The sequence below is a fragment of the Petaurus breviceps genome, unplaced genomic scaffold (genome assembly GCF_028583685.1).
Source record: "Petaurus breviceps papuanus isolate PSGF00001 unplaced genomic scaffold, PetGlider_PUasm1.0 419, whole genome shotgun sequence".
NCBI classification, from domain to species: Eukaryota; Metazoa; Chordata; class Mammalia; order Diprotodontia; family Petauridae; genus Petaurus; species Petaurus breviceps.
Window position 1 is genome coordinate 9,573,396 of NW_027186324.1, and position 20,046 is coordinate 9,593,441.

General features: G+C 40.9%; 1 protein-coding gene across 16 annotated transcripts in view; it reads left to right on the forward strand.

The window, feature by feature from the left end:
• Nucleotides 1-20,046, forward strand: part of REPS2 (RALBP1 associated Eps domain containing 2) — a 264,766-nt gene that overhangs the window by 67,451 nt on the left and 177,269 nt on the right. For 15 of the 16 annotated variants that reach the window (XM_069100687.1, XM_069100686.1, XM_069100685.1 and 12 more), the window contains one exon: nt 15,707-15,830. Coding sequence is in view for 13 of the 16 variants with exons in the window: in XM_069100672.1 (XP_068956773.1) it covers nt 15,707-15,830 (124 nt within the window). In the remaining 3 variants the exon portion in view is untranslated. Of the gene's footprint in view, nt 1-13,698; nt 13,817-15,706; nt 15,831-20,046 lie in introns of those variants that run through there. The other variant, XM_069100683.1, reaches the window with a different exon arrangement.

Below are 20,046 nucleotides of genomic sequence, written 5' to 3' on the forward strand. Positions count from 1 at the left end.
GAAGTTCGAAGTTTACATTCAAACTTTGTATACATACATAGGGAGAAGTGTTGGAGGGTGATGAAATGTATGAGATTGTTTTTTCTTTCAAAGACTTTTATGCTCCTAAACTGGATTTGCTCTTAATATTCTTGCACTTTTCTTCTAATGATTCGACACCCACCGTGCCTGGCATTGTGCAGGGTACTCGACTGGAGCACAACTCATAAAGAAGTTAGTGCTTTTCTTCTGTGACTGGCACTGTGGTGCATTGTAGAAGTCTTGGTCTAAAGCTCCCTAAGGATAGCCTGAACCAGATTAAATATAATTGGGAAATCTTTAACAATAAAAATAAAAATACAGGGGTGGTTAGGTGGTGCAGTGAATAAATCACCGGCCCTGGGGTCAGAAGGACCTGAGTTCGAATCCAGCCTCAGACACTTAACACAAAAACTAGCCGTGTGACCTTGGGCAAATTACTTAACCGCAATTGCCCTGCCTTCCCCCCTCAAAAAAAAAAATACAACAAAAACATGTTAATTTGTGGCCTTCAAAGTTGATATAAGCCCTGAAGGGATCCATTTGTTTGTCTGGCCCTAGTGGTGTGCTGGTCAACTTACTTTCCGCACTTGGCTTTTTGTTATTATTGTTTAGTCGTTTCAGTCTGTCTTACTCTTTGTGACCCCATTCGGAGTTTCTTGGCAAAGATATGGAAGTGTTTGCCCTTTCCTTCTCCATCTCATTTTACAGATGAGGAAACTGAGGCAAGTACGGTTAAGTGATTTGCCTAGTGAGTGTTTGAGGCTGAGACTTCCTCACTGCAGGCCCAGTACTCTATCCACTCTGCCACTTAGCTGCTAGGTCCTGTTTTTGACTATTACTGGTATGATCCTCGACAGCTTAAAAAAAAAGTTTCCCTTTGCCTTTTTCTTATTGGACCCAGTTCTACTCCCTGATGATTGTAAGGTGGTTATTTTCTTTGAATTTAAAATACGTGTAACCTTCTCTGAGCCTTAGTTTACATATCTGTAAAATGGGATATTAAGAATACTTTCCTCATAGGATAATTTTAAAGGACCAGTCAATTAATAAAAAAAGGATGAAACTAGCCTTTATTAAGTGTCTCATATGTGCCAAGAAGCACTGTGCTTGATGCTGGGCAGACAAATAAAAAAAAATCCCTAGTAACAGAGAACTTGTATTATAATGGGGAAATAGTAAGTACATACAAGGGTCATCTTTATAGATATGATCGTTAAACCCATGGAAGCTGCTAAAGGTATCAAGAAACAGTCAATCAATATTTATTAAGCACCTACTGTGTGCCAGCGCTAAGTACTGGGAATACAACAAAAGGTAAAAGCCATTCTTACTCAGGGGAATTCAGGATTTAAGGAGGGAACAACATGCAAACAACTATGTAGGAATAAGATATAGACGGGATAAACTGGAGACAGTGAACAGAGGAATTAAATGATGCTGATATTTGTAAAGGACTTTGCAAATCCTAAAATGCTGCATAAATGTTAGTTATTTTATTATTGACTAGATGATAGCCTAATTTATTCAAGGGTTGGGTCTTGGTAGCTTCAGTGCCCCAGAGGCTATTTTCTGTGAGGGTCTGATTGATAAGCCATGGCTGAGAGGGGTAGACTTTGGACTAAAAACCGAATTGGCTGCCACCCAGCCTTTGTACCTATTAGGAAGCCCTCGCCTGCCCTCTAAGTATTGGTCAGCTTTCCCTGGAAGGGATGGATGAGGAGATGGGGTCAACAGAGAGAAGTGGAGAGAATGAATGAGCTCACCCGAGAACCTTATTCAGGCACTGACTCAGAATCCAATGCTGTGCTCGACATCCCGGGATTCCACAGCGTAAAACCTAGTCCTTGTCCTGCATGTTCTAGTTATTGATTCAGTGTCAGCGTGCTTGTGACGACCCTGCACTCTGAACCTATATTAGGTATTTTTGTTCTTTTACCCCGGCCTAGGCACTATTTTGGATTTGGATTTAATTAAAAAATAATTTTTTTTTCTGGTTTTTGATTCTTTCTGATACCAACTTAACTCATGGATTGATCAAATCTTAGACCTAGAGGGCATGTTAGAGATAAACTCATTTACAGATGAGGTAACATCTACTGGTTATGACTGACACTTCTGGGGCTGTCCTCATCTACCTTACCCATGCTCATTGTGCTGACTTCTGAACTTTGGCTTGAGCTTTAATTCTTGACTCCAGTATTGAATGGAGCAGCTAGGTAGCACAGTGGATAGAGTATAGCTTGGAGTCAGGAAGACTTGAGTTCAAATTTGGCCATAGACACTTAGTAGGTGTGTGACAATGTTTGCCTTAGTTTCTGAATCTGTAAAATGAGCTAGAGAAGGAAATGGCAGACCACTCTAGTATCTTTGCCAAGAAAGCCCCAAATGGGGTTATGAAGAATCAGACATGACTGAACAACAACATTAACTTTTTTTTTTGACAGATTGGGGAATTCAGTGACTTGCCTGCAGTCATAAATATTTGTCAGAGGTAGGACTTGAATCTGGGTCTTTCTGGCATGGGAGCCACCTTTCTATCAATTATCTGACACTGCCTCTATGATTAAACACAATTCTTATTAAATGACATTTTAAAGTTGAAATATGGCACCTTTTTAGCTTGTCTCTTATTTTTTGAAATTACTTTGGGAATTTTATGGTATATTCCTGTTGTATTTTTTACCTATGTAATATTATTTAATAAATGGTAGGTTCCTGCTGCAGTCATTACTGCAATTTACTGAGTATCAGTTTTTGTTAATTCTTTGGCTTTGGTATCCACAGCAATTTTTAATTTTAATGTTTTATATTTTTGGAATGAATTTGTAAGTAATGACATAGAAAATAAGAAAAAGACTGACCCTTGATTCTTGTTCATTTTAGTTACAGCTGTCAGAGTTAGCATATAGCAAAGTACAGCCTTAAATGCTTACCTGTCCAGCTCTTTTAATTCTATACAAATCTTGGCTATTTTGGTTTAAAGTCAAAGTACAGTAAAGTTATTCTGAAGAATTCCTTAATTTTTACAAAATGCTGGTGTTTCACTTGCATGCTCTGATGTGATGAATAGAGTTGAATTGTAATTTGTACAGTAAAAGTACGTCCTGCCAGAGAATCACCAACTTAAAAAAACTTTAAAATCTTGGTTTGTTTCGCCACCTCACCCCCTAGTTTACTCATCTGCTAAATCTGTTTGTAGTAGTTCTCACTCTTTGGGAACTTCTTACATATATTTGCAGGGACCGTGTTTTAGAATAAGAGCTGAGCACTGAGTATCCAGCATGTGATGGTGTTTGGAGCTAAGCAGTGACATTCAAAGTCTACTCTTAGGCTCCACCTCCTACCTTCCCGCTCTAAGCCTAAGATGTTTGTGACCTTCCTTCTTTCCTTCCATCAGCTCTGGGAATAATAATTGAATTAACACTACAAAACATGGAGTCAATTAATTGCCCTTTGCCTCCACTTATTATGCCTGAGACTTTCTAGACCGAAATGCCATTTTTGCCCATCACTCACCTGGGTGAGTGGTAGGTCCTTATTTGAATGTAAACACCCTCAGGGTGACTGTCTTGATGTTTGCATTTAGATTCCTAGCACTTAGGATGATTGGTAAGTGAGTTTTCATTCATTTATCTTCACATGAATGTATACCACTGTGGGCAGGAAGGTTCTTCTGCTTGATTGGAAGTATGAATGGACTAGAAAGGATCATCAATATCTTCTGGTATTTTTCTTTATTGAACAATGGTAAAACTGTAAAAATGCAATTAATGTTCTCATATATTTTTGTATTTGAGTGTGTGGTATGCAAGGAGAAAGGGGCAGAAAGAATATGTTTGCTTCCTTTAAATAAGCATCTCTGAAAGGGCATTTTGCCTGGCACAAATTCAATTCGATTTGGTGACTACTTTGTGCCAGTGCTGGCGACGAAAAAAGCAAAAATAAATAAAATGAAATAAAAACAGAGCTTGCCCAATAGGAACATACATTTGAATAAGCCTTGTAACTCTGTCAAAAAAGGAAGTGAGGTTATTCAGGTATGATCTTCTTGTTAAAGTTGTGTGGGGTACAGAGGCCCTACCCCAAATTGACTACTCGGAGATGTCTGAAGGTGAAAGCAGGAAGTTTTATTGGATCTCGTGAGAAGCGGTGGTCCTGTCATTGGGAAGTCCAGAGAGAGGGGGCTGCCCTACAGAAGCCAAAGCTGGGTTATATAGCCGAAGACTTCGCAGGGCAACCCTCCCTCTCTGTAATCTTTTAAATTGATTGGCTGTTCTGTTAACATTCCCTTATTTGGCAGGTGGGGTGACAAGGGGATTTCCAGAGTTTCATTTTCCCCAAGGTCACCTGACTTCTGGTAGCTAGAAACTGAGGCCTAAAGGCTTCTAGTACTTCAGCAAATAGTCCACTTGAGAAACCACATTTCGTTCTACACAAAGTCATTCTGGGTCTTTGTAAGCAGTACTTCCTTTTCTAGATGCTCACAAACCATCCCTTTAGTAAGACTTGGTCATGGTTAGAAAAGCCGGTCTGAATGATCCTGAATCCTAATCCATTATTTTTTCTATACTGCCTTTTGCCAACCTTGTTTAGACTTTAGATGGCCTTCTCATCAAATATTGTGGTTGCATGTCCTTCATCTTCAAAGAGGACCAATGATGTCACCAGGGAACGCTTTAACCTGATTTAAATGAGGCGGTTGCACAGAGTCAGTCTCCCTCTCTTCCAGAGTCAGAGCCCAGTGGCAAGACAAAAGTCAGGGTGAATGGCGATGCTCTGGCATGCAACATGCACCTAGGCATATTTGCTGTCTAACTAAGCTCTAAACGTGCTTCCACGGCCCCTGCTTCAGCTGCCTTCATGGCCACTGGAACAAAGTTTTTCATTACAACAGCAAGCCCCCTAGCACACCCAGGACGGCTGCTAGCACAGGTTCTTTGATCTGCTTTACTAAAGGGAAGCAACTCCAAAAGGTATGAGCCATCTTAGTTTAACCAAACATATGTCATTTACCTAGTTCAGGGGAAAGAGTCAGCACCCTGAACTTCAGAGAAAATACAAACAAGTTATAAGCAGACAGAAAATACAGACAAAACAACCCAGTCCAACAGACCAGCAGACAGGCTTCTAGCTGTCTGACCATCACATACACCTACATAGTTACCTGAGAGAGAAGCACTGACATCTTGATTTACAAAGCCGGGGGCTCAACAGGTGCCCAGAGTCTCATCTGGCCAAATCATACGGCTTCCCAAAGTGAGCCCCAAAGCAAAACCTCGCCTCAGGGAGTATATACAGCCTCCTTCAGGGTCAGAAATATCTGTGACCTTTGTGACCCACTGCCTAATTAAAAAGTAACAAAAGGTGGGCCCTTCCTGGAAAAAAAAAAAACCACAAAAAATAAAACAAAGCCTTACACAAGCTTCTTTTGTTGGGCTCCAAGTGAGTCCCATTAGGGGCAGGGAAGATCTTCAAATTCCCTTCCCATTACACTCATCTTCCCATTCTATCAGGGGAAGTCTTCAAATTCTTGGGGTGGACAGCCCCTTAAATCACTGGCCTGTTGGCACTCTCAACCTGGTTTTGCCTGTCCGCCGGGACAGGTTTCCCAGGGTGTGGCAGCTGTGCATGTTCCAGCTTCTTAGAACACAGTTGAGAGCTGGGTGACAGGTGGACCCCAAAGGTGGAAGGGCAGCCCTGAAAGCTGCTCAGCCAAGTCCTCACACCAGAGCTGCCGGTCCTCCTTGAACATCCCATACAGTAGACTCAGTAGAAAAAGAGAAGCAAACCATGCAATTGTCTGAAGAGGAAGGAGGGATGGAACGAGAGAGTTTAGCCCGCTATTATGCTCTGGAACATGCTCACCAGCTCCCTTGGGAGTAGCCAGCTGGGAACACAGGGAAGTGATGTAGGCCAGCTAGAACAGTGGGGGTATTTTTATGCCACCAGGCAGAAGGCCAGGGAAGAGGGTGGAGGTAGGATTTTCTTTCCTCTGTCCCTGGGAAGTCATATAATTAGTGCTTTTCTAGTTGTGAAAGAGAAGGCTGGTGCTAGGAATATAATGTTAGGGATGCTTGGCTTGCTTCTAAAAAGTTTGCTGCCACATATTTCATATATGTGCAAAGAGAGCACAATACAGTGAAGAAATCACCACAAACAAGTTATCTGAACAACAAAAAAAAGAATACATGCAACTTAATAAATACTGAGTGCGATGGCAGAATTTCCTCAGTCTTAACCATCAAGAACTTTAGATAGAACGTGGTACATTCCTCAGCATAATATCATCTCCATTTTACAGATGAGAAAACTGAGGTTCAGAGCTATTCATTGATATGCTAAAGGGCAAATGGCTAGTAATTATTAGAGTTAAGATTCAACTTTGTGCTATTGTAAACAAATCTAGTGCTGTTTCTTCAACTTCATGCTGCATACAAATGTTCTGAAAATATATTGAAGCCCTTTTTTTTTGCTTTTTGGAGGGGGGGAAGGTAGGGCAATTGGGATTAAGTGACTAGCCCAAGGTCACACTGCTAGTTTTTGGGTTTAGAGACTGAGGCTGGATTTGAGCTCAGGTCCTCCTGACTCCAGGGCCAGTGCTCTATTTACTGCTCCACCTAGCTGCCCCAAAGCCCATTTTTTAAAATGAGGAAATATGGGGTGGGTGTTTTCATTCTACAGCTTGAACAATTCTGTTCACTCAGGTTAAAAAACAAATTAGGTTTCTGATGGGAAAGACAGTGGTATTTTGGGGAGAGGATCAAAAGAAACTAAAGGTAGATGTGTGTTTGGATGGTTTGATCATGGCGGCTCACTTTCCCAAAGGCACGTGGGAGGAAAGCTGTTGGGAGTAATGCACACTCACCACACTCTTTGTTCAAGTCACTCTCCTAACACTGTCCTCCAGGGTCACTGGTCCCCATGCAGTACTCCGACAAGCACATCTGTAAGCTCAGTGAACTCCATCTCTTCCTTGGCTTTGCATCCCTGGCTCTCCACCTGAGCAAACAAAGCCGGGGCCTCAGGTTCCAGTGGAGCATTGGAAATTTGCTCCATTTGTAATCTAAGCTGGGGTGTTGGAAAGGTCAGAGCCCTTGGAGTTTAGGCAGGAGAAGAAAACTGGAACATTTCCCCCTCCCTTGTCTTTGTATCAAGAAAAGTTCTTCAACTAGGAGTGTCAAGGAACAATTACAACGAAAATACCGCCGGCTAACAAGGGCCGCTGTTGTCTGTCCTTTAACAGCAGGATGCCATCATTAGAACTTTTCAGCCAATGATTTAAGGCAACTATGGTGCTGGGGCTTGATGAAAGAAAGAAAGGAGAGAGAGAAAAAGAAATCTATGCAAAATTAGTCAATTGTTTTTCAGATACAGGAGGCCTTCTATAGCATTAATTGCTTAACTTTTTGTTATTTTGTTTTTGGAGGCAGTTGGGTTAAATGACTTGCCCAAGATCTCACACTTAATGGCCAGATTTGAATTCAGGTCCTTGTGATTCCAGGGCCAGTGTTTTATCCCCTGCTCCACCTAGCTGCCCCAGTTGCTTAACTTTTGAATTTGGAGACTGTGATTTAATAGAAAGAACACTGAATTTTGGATCCACAGATTGGGGTTCAAATCTGATATTTATTACTTGGGTGTTCTTTGAGCCTCAGTTTCCTCATCTGTAAAATGAAAGAGTTGGGTTAAATAATCTCTAAAGTCCTCTTCCTTTGTAAGTCCCAATTTCTTTGGAGCCTAGAAACTTCAGAAATGTCAATTCCTTTTTGGTTTTTTTCTTGGAGTCATCTTTACTTCTTTTATGTGTGGTTTTCATTGTGAGGATATTTAGAACCTTTTTATAAATCCTAAGTTTCAGTGGTTTTCATTGTAAATAGAAAGCAACTGAATTTCTTATTCGTGAATTCCATTTGTGCAAAATATCTGGAGGATCAAATGTTTTATATTTCTCTGGTTCTGTGGTGATTTCTGTCATTTCATTCAATGGAGTGTAGTCCCATAGCTCAATTCAAATACCTAGATGCCTTCATGGATTTTCTTAACTGCTTTTGATCCAGAAAGTTGGAATGTTTTTGGGGGGAGGGTGTCTAGTTGCTGAGATTTCTTTAATGCTCATGAATACTGTAACCACCGCGGTGCCAGTGACTGCTGCAGCATTATCTGTAGATGCAGCATGGTGTAAGGAGGGTAGGTACCTTCCTGCTTTTGGAATCAGGAAGACAAAAGTTCAGGCATTAGCAATGTGAACTTGACCAAGTCATTTCACCTCTTGCAGCTGCCTCAGTGTCTTAATCTTCAACTTGTAGTCTCTTCCTGCTTCACAGGAGTTATGTAATAAAGTGCTTTGCTAACTTTAGAGCCAGAGGGAGGGGGGATAGGCATTTGTGTATCAGGCCTGCACTGTGTGTTAAGTGCTGTGAATAAGCAACAAACAACATTTGATCCTTGTAGTATCCTGCGGTGTAGGCGCCTCTATTATCTTCATTTTACAGATGAGGAAACTGAGGCAAACAGGTGAAGTGGCTTGCACAGGTTTACACAGCTAGTCAGTGTCTGAGACAGGATTTCCACTCGGGTCTTGCTTACTCCAGGCCCAGCACTCTCCGCTGGATCACCAGTTGCCTCTAGAAGAGATGCTTGTGGGTCAACTATAATTTCATACATTTTTCTAGCCTCTCCAGTGGGCAGCTAGGTGTCCTAGTGGTCAGTGCTGGCTCTGGAGTCAGTGTTGCAAAAAAAACCAACCTTTTCTTCTTAAGTTCTCTAGAAACGAAATGTTTCCCAATGTTGTAAAAGACAACGCAAAGGTGAACTTTTGGGAACTAAAAAGGATTGACCCAGTACTGGCATGGGGCCTGGGAGTCCCTTCCTCCATAAAGGAAGGTTTGGGAGTAAGCCTTGAAAAGCAAACAAAACAAATCAAGACAAAAAACCCAGAAAAAAGTGCCAATTCCCCACTGCAGAGAGACTCCAAAGAATCTGGCTTACGTTTCCGGATGGGAACTCTGTCCTCATCCTTCATTCTTCAGAAGCTGTGTCCAGGTCCATGTCCTCCAACACAACCAAACGGGATGGGACCTCCAAGGAACTTGGAGAGCCAGATGGAGAAGAATTTGAGATTAAAAACGATGAGATCAGGGGCTAGGGGTCCTCGAGACCCCCAAATACCAGCACCCCTGATTCTGCCCACTGAATTCTACTCAAGTCTTCTCTCAGCCAAAGAAAAGCAAGTTTACTAGAGATTTGCCTTAATGGGTAGGCTCTTAACTCTTGTATTGGACAATCTGGCCAGGATAATCTGAGTAAGTCTGCATTAGATAGTTCTCAGGCGCTCTCACTCACATGGAGCCAAGATGGGGTCTTATATACAGAAAGGCTATGGGAGGAATCTAGGGGTGGTGTAGAAGAGGAGTTTGGGGAGGGTCTTCAGGAGGAATCAATGAGGTCAGACTCCAATGATGAGAGGTTAAGGGTGGGAGGTAGCTGGAGGCTACCTGGAGAAGAGACAATGGAAGGTTTGGGAAGATCTAGGGCGGGAAGTAGCTGGACAAAGGAGGGCTAGGCTAGTGACAGAGGTTTGGGCTGTGCAGCAAAGAAAGACTTACGGCCTCAGGCAAATGCCTCATCAGATGGGAAGATTCAATTGGAATTCAAAGGGGTTCCCTGAGCCTGAAGCTAATCACTTATAATAATAATAATAGTTTGCATTGACAGGGTACTTCAAGGTTTTCCAAATACTTAAGATTCAGACCATGATTTCATTCAAGTAAAATCTCTATTACTTTATTTAAATGCAAAGATCGGTATTTGGAGTTTACCACCAGTCCCCTCTGTGATAGACAAGAACATGATCTGGCAGAGGAGTTCAGGAGTTCTATGTTACTAATACCTTTTGATAACATCCTTACTTGAAGGTTTTTTAAAATTTTAATTAATTATTTTCAGTTTTCAACATTCATTTCCACAAGATTTTGACATAAATTTTCTTCTCATCTTTCCCCTACCTCGCCTGCCGAATACCCCTTCCCCCAGTCTGTTGCCTCTTATATCCACCATCCTCTCCCTAACTTTCTAGTAGGGCAAGATGGATTTCTATACCTCAGTGCCTGGATTTCTTGTTCCCCAGTTGAGTGTAAAACAATTTTTTTTAAACATTAGTTTTTAAAACTTTGATTTCCAGATTCTTCGCCTTCTTCCCTCCTCACCCACCCCCACTGATGATGAGGTACAAGCCCTTGAACTCTGACTGAATCTTCCCATTTGATGAGGCATTTGCCAAGCAATTCAATATAGGTTGTGAAAAGGTTACCCACTAAGAGGGTTAGGATTGCTCTGGAGACCCCAAATACCAACACGCAGGGTCCTGCCGAATGAATTTGACTCTAGTCTTCTCAGCCAAAGAAAAGTAAAATTTATTAAAAGTTCACTTGCATTAGACACAGAGTAAGTCTGTGCTAGGTCAATCTATGGCATTCTATGGCACTCTCACTCTTGCATGGCATTCTAACTATTCTGTGGTGTGAGATGGGGTCTTATATACAGAAAGTTGTGGGAAGAATCTAGGGGTGGTCTAGAGGAGGGGTTTGGGGAGGGTCTTCAGGAGGAGTTAATGTGGTCAATGAGTGATCAAGGGTGGGGGTAGCTGGAGGATATAGACAAAGACAGTGGGGGGCTAGGCCAGTTCAAGGGGGGGAAGTCTAGCAACAGACCCGCCTCATCAAATGGGATGATTCAATCAAGAGTCCAAGGGAGGTTCTCAGAGCCTGTACCTCGAGGATTCAAGGAAAGCGCCAGGGGGCTCCCAGAGCCCATACCTCATTAGGTTGTAGATGCGTAGTTATACAAAACGCTTCCATAGTAGTTACATTGGGAAAGAGTAACTATATTTCCCTGCATTCTGTCCCACCCTCCACTTATTCTATTTTCTCCTTTGACCCTGTCCCTTTTCAAAAGTGTGTGCTTTTAACTACCTTCTCCCCCAGTCTGCCCTCCCTTCTATCATCCCCCCTCTTAATCCCTTCCCCCCCTCCTTTCCTTTTCCATTACCCAATTGAGTGTGTCTGTTAGCCTTATTTGAAGTAGAAGTGCATTGTTTGAATTTGGGATCGATCACTTGGAGGGGTATGAAATATTGAGGGTAAATGTAAAGAATTAGCATTTCATATTAACCAGAACCAAGGCTCCTGAAATTGTCATCTGTGCTCATTTAATATGAAATTTAAACCAGCTTGTGCTTACCTGGTACAGAGTTAAGGTGCACTCAGTTAATATCACTGAAAAGAAGTAGTTATATTTGGCTTTTGCTTCTGTTCTGAAGAGGAATAAGGGTAAGCGTGGGTCAAGTTTGGAGCTGCCATTTTGAATCACATGACTTGTTGATAGTCATGAAAACGTTAGCCCAATCTTACTAGAAAAGACATCTTTTCATTGCAGTAACATACCCTCTGATGGAGCCTTTAGAGAAAGACTGCATGATTGGGTGTGATGGGAATGCTTGGGCCTCTATCCATTTGAAATTTAACTCTTTCAGGTTTTCCTTCACATAATCCTCCCCCCCACACACACGTATGTATACAGTAACAGCAGTATTGCTTTAAGAACAGTTCTGAGCACTAAATGGGCATATGAAGGAAGACATCTGCATCTTGAGAAAGAACTGATAAATAGAAGTATGTATGGAATTGTTTTTACATATATATACACATTTGTATCTATTGGTAGCCTTCTCCAGGGTGGGGGCAGGGAAAGGAAGGAAAAACAAATTTACATGATTACTTTATTCTGTATTTAAAAGGAATAACAAATTGTACATAATAGATTTGCAGCTTTATGTGAAATCATCTTTTTCTTATTCTGTTATAGAAATTCTTGTTTTATTCCATAAATTAAAAATTAAAAAGAAAAGGGATTAAAAAAAAGATCTCTAGGTAACATAGGGAGTTGGGAGGGCTTTAAGTCCAGAGTCCTGGCATCTCAGAGTTGGTAAAGAACTTAGAAATCATTAAGACTACTACCCTAATCTCCTGACCCATTCATCTCACTGAGTAGTTTCCAGAACAGATAAGGTAATAGATCTGAGTGTTTTGCATAGATAGCTCGCCCTTTTTTTCTTATGAAAGCATCTCTTCTGTAGCATTCCAGACAATCATTCATTCTCTTTGTGAATACCCACTCCACTCCTCAGCCCATCCCAATGTTTGAGAGGATGAAATTTGCTTCCCTGCAAATTGGCCTATTGTTTCCACTTGATGAGTATAGGGTTCATCTCTCCCATTTATTTAGTTTGATTTGATAGAATATGAGATCTGGTACTTTTCTTAAAAAGAGATTCTGTATTTTGATTCAGATTAAAATATACATAATCTAATGATAGGGTGCTTGGGATCTATGTCTGTAACATCAGTTTGTAAAATCAATTTGTAAAACCAGTCTGTAAAATTACATTTCTCCCTCCTCTCTCCCCCCCAGCCTCAGAATATTAACTCTGCCCAGCACTCTGCCCAGCAACAACTCATGAACTGTTTATCTCTGGTTGGCACAATAACAAGCTACACCTGTGAATCCTTCACTAAACCATCTATACACGTTTTAGCTTAGGCAAACGTTATCTCCCCCTGGTATAGTGGCCAGCTGTACCTATGAATCCTTCAGTGCACCATCTGTAAGTTAACTCCTCAGCCAATTATACACATCCTGTATCCCGGTTAGCCGTGGTTCCCAAAATCCATCTTGTCAAACATGATACCGATGGGTGGCAGAACAGGCACTTCTCAGTCAGCCTTGACCGATAGCTGACTTAATGATGTTTCAGGCCTAAAACCACACCTCCAGGTAGCCTCCCTTTGGGCTATTTCCCAGTGAATTATGGGCAATACACCTGTGCAGTTGATATTAAAAGTGCATGTTCTTTTTAAGCACTGACCACTCCTTAACTCCTCCCTAATCGCACCCTTACTCACCTAGTTAGCAGAATTGACATCTGACTTACTGTTGTGACTCCTTAAAACCTATACCTATGATTTCTTTAAGTTTGCAGGTTCTCCAAGAACCCCTGCCAGCTGTAAAGCATAACAATAAACTTTTACAATCCTGACTTCAAAGTTTATTTGGCCTTGTGAATTCCTTCCAGACTCCAAACTCAGGTACTCTGGTCATTGATCAGAGCCCTTGTATAACCTATTGCCATTCTCTCTATCCCTATTATCAGTGGCAGCATATTTTAGGGTTATTACAATACACCCATTCCCAACTCAGCCCAGGCCCACAAAATACTTTCCCTTCCGATTCACTATACCCCAAACTCTTAAATTTTGAGATTTGTCCTTTTCATTTAAGGCTTTGTTTCTGCTAAAAAAAAAATACATCTGGAATCAAGAAAACACCTTAAGTTCTATGGGTTCTATGATTTATATCCCTGTTGAATTTATCAAGCTGTATCTTGGGAGTGAATTGTGATTAAGGAGGGAAGGTGGAGAGATTGTAGGCTTTAGACTGGAGCTGGGAGGGCCACTGTAATGGAAATGCAAATTTGGAAGATCTTCCCTGCCCCTAGGCTAAAGTACACCTGAAGCCTTGGGTGGGAGGCTTGTTTTTCAGTAAATACTTCTTGATTGGCCAGTGAGTCAATAAGGTTGTTACATTCTCTGAGCCAGGAGAAGGCTATATAAGTCCTGTAGCTTTGTTTTGGGACTCACTTTGAGAAGTACTCTGTGATTTGATCTGAATTCTGGGAAGCCGTTGTTGAGAGTCCCCCAGCTTTGAAAAACCCAGATGTTGACTGGGTATGGATGTAATGGTTGGACAGTTTGGAAAGCTGTCTACTTGATCTGTTAATGTCTTGATAATTCTGTCTGTATATTTTGAAGTTTGGGGTGCTGACCTTTTTCCCCTGAACAAGGTAAACGATGTATGTCTGACTGATCAAAGTAAGCTTGTTAACCCATTTTGAGTTGCTTTCCTTTAACAAAGCAGATCCAAGAACCTGTATGGGCAGCAAACCCTGAGGACGTGCTTGGGGTGCTTGCTGCTACAGCCACCATAGGAGGGTTAGGGGCACAAAAATGGGGAGGTTAGAGGCTCATAGGATCTAGTTTTAGAACTAAAAGAGATTGCAGAGGCCATCCATTTCAACCCCCTCGTTTTATAGATGAGAAAACTGAGAGCCAAAGAGGTTAAGTGATTTACTTAAAGCCAGAGAGGTTAATAAATGCAGTCTAGATTTGAACCCAGTTCTCTCACTCAAGCCAGCTCCTTTTCCACTGTAATACATATAGGAGACTTAAAGAGTTGTCTATGGTACAGTGTTACCTTTCTTGAGTTTTAGTAACTGTTCTGTGACTTGAACTGTTCTCTGGCAAGAATGGGAAGTGAGCATTTTCTCCTCTACATTGTACATCATCTCTTATTTTTATTATGTGCCATGTTGGGAAGTTATATTGCGTTGTTCATAAAGATTCACATGTTTGGGGAATTTTTTTTTTTCAAACTCACCTGAAATCCTGATCAAAGTCTGTTTGTAGAACTTTACTAAAATTTTGTCAATGGGGAATGGTTAACTTGCATTATACACCTGCCAGTAATGAATGTTGGGTTTCAGGCTGTGGCAATGAGAGTACCTAATTCCTTTCTGTCACTGGGACTGCTAAAGGTTGAAGTTTATCTGTGTATATGCCTCTTTTCCTCTCTTCTCCTGCTGTTGTTTAGTCCAATCAGATGCTTTGTGACCCCATTTTAGGTTTTCTTGGTAGAGATAGTGGAGTGATTTGTTATTTCCTTCTCCAACTCATTTTGCAGATGAGGAAACTGAGGCAAACAGGAGTAAGTGACTTGCCCATAGTCCCACAGCTACTACTAATTGTCTGAGACCAGATTTGGACTCATGAAGATGAGTCTTGATTCCAAGCCCTGTGCTCTATCCACTTTGCCACCTCACTGCCATCCTTCTCTCTAGTCCTTCCTCTCCTTTTTTTCCCTGAAGAAATAAAAGACTTACCATTTTATGATCTGCCTTCTACCTGGAAAGCTTTCTACTAAAGAAAAATTTTGTTTTTCTTAATGCTGTTTAGAGTTTTCAGGGATTATATAATTCACACATAGAAGTAATCCCAATTCCTTTATTCTTATTAACTTTTCAAATGTTTTGTATTGGGAGACACTACCCACTGAAGAGTCTACTTCATCAGGATGTATTCATCCCAGGAATCATCAGGAATACATCCAAGATGTATTTATCAGGATGTATAGCAGTCATTCTATGTTGCCTTCATTCTGCCTCTGGCTTCTTAGAAAAAAAAGGGAGGGGGTGGCCAGGTGGCAAAGTGAACAAAGCACTGGCCCTGGAGTCAGGAGGACCTGAGTTCAAATCCAGCCTCAGACACTTAACACAAAAACTAGCTGTGTGACCTTGGGCAATTCACTTAACCCCAATTGCCCTCCAAAAATTGGGGGAAAAAAAAGGGAGGAATCTTTGTTGGGTCTTAAAATAACTATTATTATTTTATGGATAGGCAGAATCTAAAATAATTGTCTAATTTAGAAACCTACTTTTAATAGGAGAATAAACAATTTATGATATATTCATCTGTTCTTTAAGGTGTTGATAGTTTAAGGTTTCTTAAAAGAAAAATATGTGGGGAATTTTTTTAAAGAAATGTGATTTTCAGTGTTCTCTCTTTTTCATTTTCAGATCACAGAACTGTGTGGTGCAAAACGTGTGGGTTATTTTGGTCTAACACAGTTTTATGTTGCCCTGAAATTAATTGCTGCAGCACAATCTGGCCTCCCCGTAAGAGTAGAGAGTATTAAATGTGGTAAGTGTTTTATGCTATAAATCTCATTACCCTGGAGAGGTTTCTCTCACTTTCTGAGAATTATTTTTTAGTCTCTTTTAGGTAGGTCTATTCTATTTTTGCTTTTGTTTGCACAACTTCTCCCTTTCTTCTCTTGGGATCTGTCATAGGAAAGAAACTCAGAGATAACCAATCCATCCTTTCACCTCTAAGAGATTAAAAAGGTAGTTCAAGGTCACATAGGTTGCAAATAGTAGAGAATTTAAAGCTAGCTCCTCGGGTGCTAATTCCCATTGTCCACTGAAAAAATGGTGCTCAGACTTTTGGGATACCCTATATATATTTTTTAAAGGTCCAAAGTTATAGATTATTGTTGTTGTACAGTCATTTTTCAGTTATGTCTGGCTCTTCATAAACCCATTTGGGGTTTTCTTGGCAAAGATACTGAAATGGTTTGCATTTCCTTTTCCAGCATGTTTTCCAAATGAGGAAACTGAGGCAGCAGAGTCTAGTGATTTGTCTTGGTTCATACAGTGAGTCAGTCAGATTTGAACTCTAGAAGATGTCTTCCACACTCTGTCCACTGTACCAACCTGGCTACCACTTTATTTTTCCTCTTTACATAAATTTTCAAAACATCTATTTCCTGTCTGTCATCTTTTTTTTTTAATCTATTTTTGTCTTCAAATAGAAACATATTTTTTTTTGACCTGGACTTATGATTTCAGTGATACAGAAATCTCATTGTTGAAATTCTTGGCAGAGTAACATCTCATCTGTGATTTGTAGTTTTAAGACAGTTGTGTGGGATGCCAGGAGGCTAAGAGACTTGTCCATAGTCTCACAATCAGTCTGTTTCAGAGATAGACTTTGATATTGGGTCTTCCCGACTCCGAGGCTGACCTTCTGTCCACTATATCTATATAGTGTGTCTTGTTTAGTCATTTCAGTCATGTCTGACTCTTTGTCACTCCATTTGGGGTTTTCTTGGCACAGTCACTAGAATAGTTTACTATTTCCTTCTCCAGTTCATTTTACAGATGAGAAAACTGAGGCAAAGGGGGTTAAGAGACTTGCCTAGGCACACAGGTGGAAAGTGTGTGAGAGTAATTGAACTTATGTCTCCCTAACTCCAGGCTTGGTACTCTATCCACTGTATACTCCCCCGCCCACACACACACATGAGGGAGGCCCAAGAAGTTGTAGGGTTTGTCATTGATCTCTGCTGACTTCCAGCTGACCAAAAATAACATGGTAGAGTTGTAGAAACTAGTTACAGATGGTATCTGCTGTCAAAGTGTAGCTTTCATCACAAGCTAGTGAGTATTCATTGTCTGCATGATGGCCATAAAGTCAATTTCCCTTCACTAAGTGCTATTCATTCCACTTTTTACAGGAAGCCTTTCCTGAAGTCTCTCATTCCAGTGTCTTCCCTCATTTAATGATTTCCTATTTATCCTCTATATAGATTGCTTTGTATATATTCATTTTCATGTTTCCTGACTTAGATTGTAAGTTCCTAGAGGGTAGGGGTCTGCCTTTTGCCTCTTTTTGTATTCTGAGCACTTTGCACACTATTTGGCAAATAATAGGTGCTTAATAAATGTTTATTGACTGATTGATGGTGGGAAAGAGATAATATACATGTAAGAGTCTAAGTTGATAATGACCCCCTGAGATTGAATCAATGGGTTTCAGTAGGCATTTTATAATTTGGGTCATTAAGACAGTTCCCTCTCCATTGTTCATCATTTATGAGCTTAGCACAATGCCTGGCAAATACTAGGTGCCTAATTAATGCATGGCAATTTTCTGAGTAAGCTGTAGGAATGATTAGGAAAGCATGGTGCCATGGTATCTATAAATCCCACAAAGAATTGAACATTGGACTTTAAGGTATATTGACAGGCTTAGTGATGAATGGAAATTTTAATACTATTTTAGGTGGAGTCTAAGTTTTGCCATATAGTGACTTGCAAAATATATCACTGGATGAGTAAAATATACCATGTGAAAAGAACATTCGTGGCCCTTTTTGCTTACATGTTTCTTTTAGGTTGAATTGAATTGTCTGTTTCGATTTGGGCTTGGTCCTGTGGAGGGGCATAAACACCAAATGATTGGATGGATATGTAAAAAATTAACATTTGATGACAGATCTAGGATTGTCAAAATGATCATTTTTGCCTGTTTGATATTAAAGTTCAAACTGGCTTATGCTTATCTGGTCCAGAGTTAAGGTGCACGCAAAGTTAATTCTGAAAATAATAATAGCTAACATTTATATGGCATTTACTATGTTCCAAGCTCTTCCCAATTATTATCTCATTTGATCCTTACAACAACCCTTGGAGATAGGTGCTATTATTGTTTTAGGCCTAAATGTCATAGGCAAAGATCTCTGGAGAGGAGTTATTTGCATTTAGCTTTTGCTTATGTTTAAAGGGCAGTGAGGGCAAGTGTGGGCCAGATCTGGACCTGCCACTTTGAATCACATGGTTTGCTGATTGTTATTAAGCTATTACCCCATCTTTTTTCAAAAGAACAGAGATCTTTCCAGTTCAGCAACAAACAGCCTCTGATTGAACCCTTCGTGAAGGGCAGGGGTGACTTAAAACACACCTGCCTGTAGTTATGGGTGATTAATGTATTTTATGGGACCTTTTGTGCTTGGTTATGCATTCGAGGCCTTCCTATTTACTAAATGTAATCTGTTTTGCAAAAACATTTGGATAAGTAAAAAAAAAATCAGATTTGCGTGACAAACTTTGGGACTATTGCATAATTCATTTCCGGGAATGTTCTAGTTTCTGCCTGGTCCCACTGTGTAAAATGAGAAGAGGTAGATTTTGCCCTAAGTAGAATTGTAGCACATGCTTGGGAGGTACTCTCCTACCTAACACTCACGCTGGCAGACTGGGCCCTCAGAAGATAGCCGAGGACACTCCTTGTCTTCCTCTGAAACAGCCCTGTTGGGTTATGTCATGAGCCCCGATAAGTATGCTTCCTCTCATGATTATTAGTTAATACCAATTAGTCAGGCAGAGTAAAGTAGTTGTTAGAAAAGGGGTGCTTAGGAAGGGGGTAGAGTCAACACTATTGTAATAAATGCTTCTCCCCCAAATCCGTGCTACCCCTTATCATGAAACCCTATAGAGTCCAGGGGAAAATGGACTCAAGTTTGATAACGGCAGAGTCTTCTACCCCCTCCATTCCCCCAACTGATTTCTTCTTGGGTTGGGTTGGCTACAATGGCTGTCTCCTTTCTCCCTGGTTCCAGATCAGCGTGCTATCCTATACAAAACCCATAAGGCTTAGCCAAGTCTCTTCGACCAATGCAAATATATCTCCTGTTCAGTGTTACTCCATTTCATACAGGGACTTACAAGAAATTCTACATTGAAAAGGAATTTTCTTTCATGCTTCACCTTCAATTCAATAGAAGTATATAGGCCTTATTCATGCTTAGTTCATTGGCAATCCTTCGAAACTTTCTTTATCAACTCGCTCCCCCACCCTCTAGAGAAGTTCTTCCAAACCTTTTCATCCCTCCTCAAACCTCCCATGGTCTCTCGGCTGGGAATTGTGTGCCTCACATTTTACAGGAAATTTACAGGAAAATGAGACCATTAGTTATAAGCTCCCTCTTTTCCCCTGTTCCTCGCCTCCCCCCACTCCGGCACTTTCTGCAACTTTCTTCATCTTCACCCCCGTTTCACATGATGAAATGGCTTCACTCCTTACCAAGTCTAACCCCTTTTATCACCCAAGCAATCCCATTCATCACCTCTCCTCCAACACATTGCCCCCTCCATCTGCACTCTATCGCAGTCTCTCCCTGTGTACTGGTTCCTTCCCTACTGCCTACAAGTATGCCCATGTCTCATCCACCCTGAAAAACACTCTCACTTGGTCCTTCCATCCCTGCTAATTTGTGCTATTTCTCTGCTGCCCTTTGTAGCTAAACTTGGAAGAGGCTGTCTGCAATAGGAATTTCTACTTTTTCTCCTCTCACTCTCTTAATCAATCAGCCTCTTATAATCCGACATCATTTTCCCTCTGAAGTTACTAACTATCCCTTAGTTGCCAGATTCAGCGACCTTTTCACAGTCCTTCTCCTTAACCTCTCTGCAGCCTTCGACATTGCTAATCATTCTGTCTGTCTTCCTTGACACACTCTTCTCTCTAGGTTTTCAGGATGCCGTACTCTCCTGGTTTTTGTGAGGATCAAATGAGA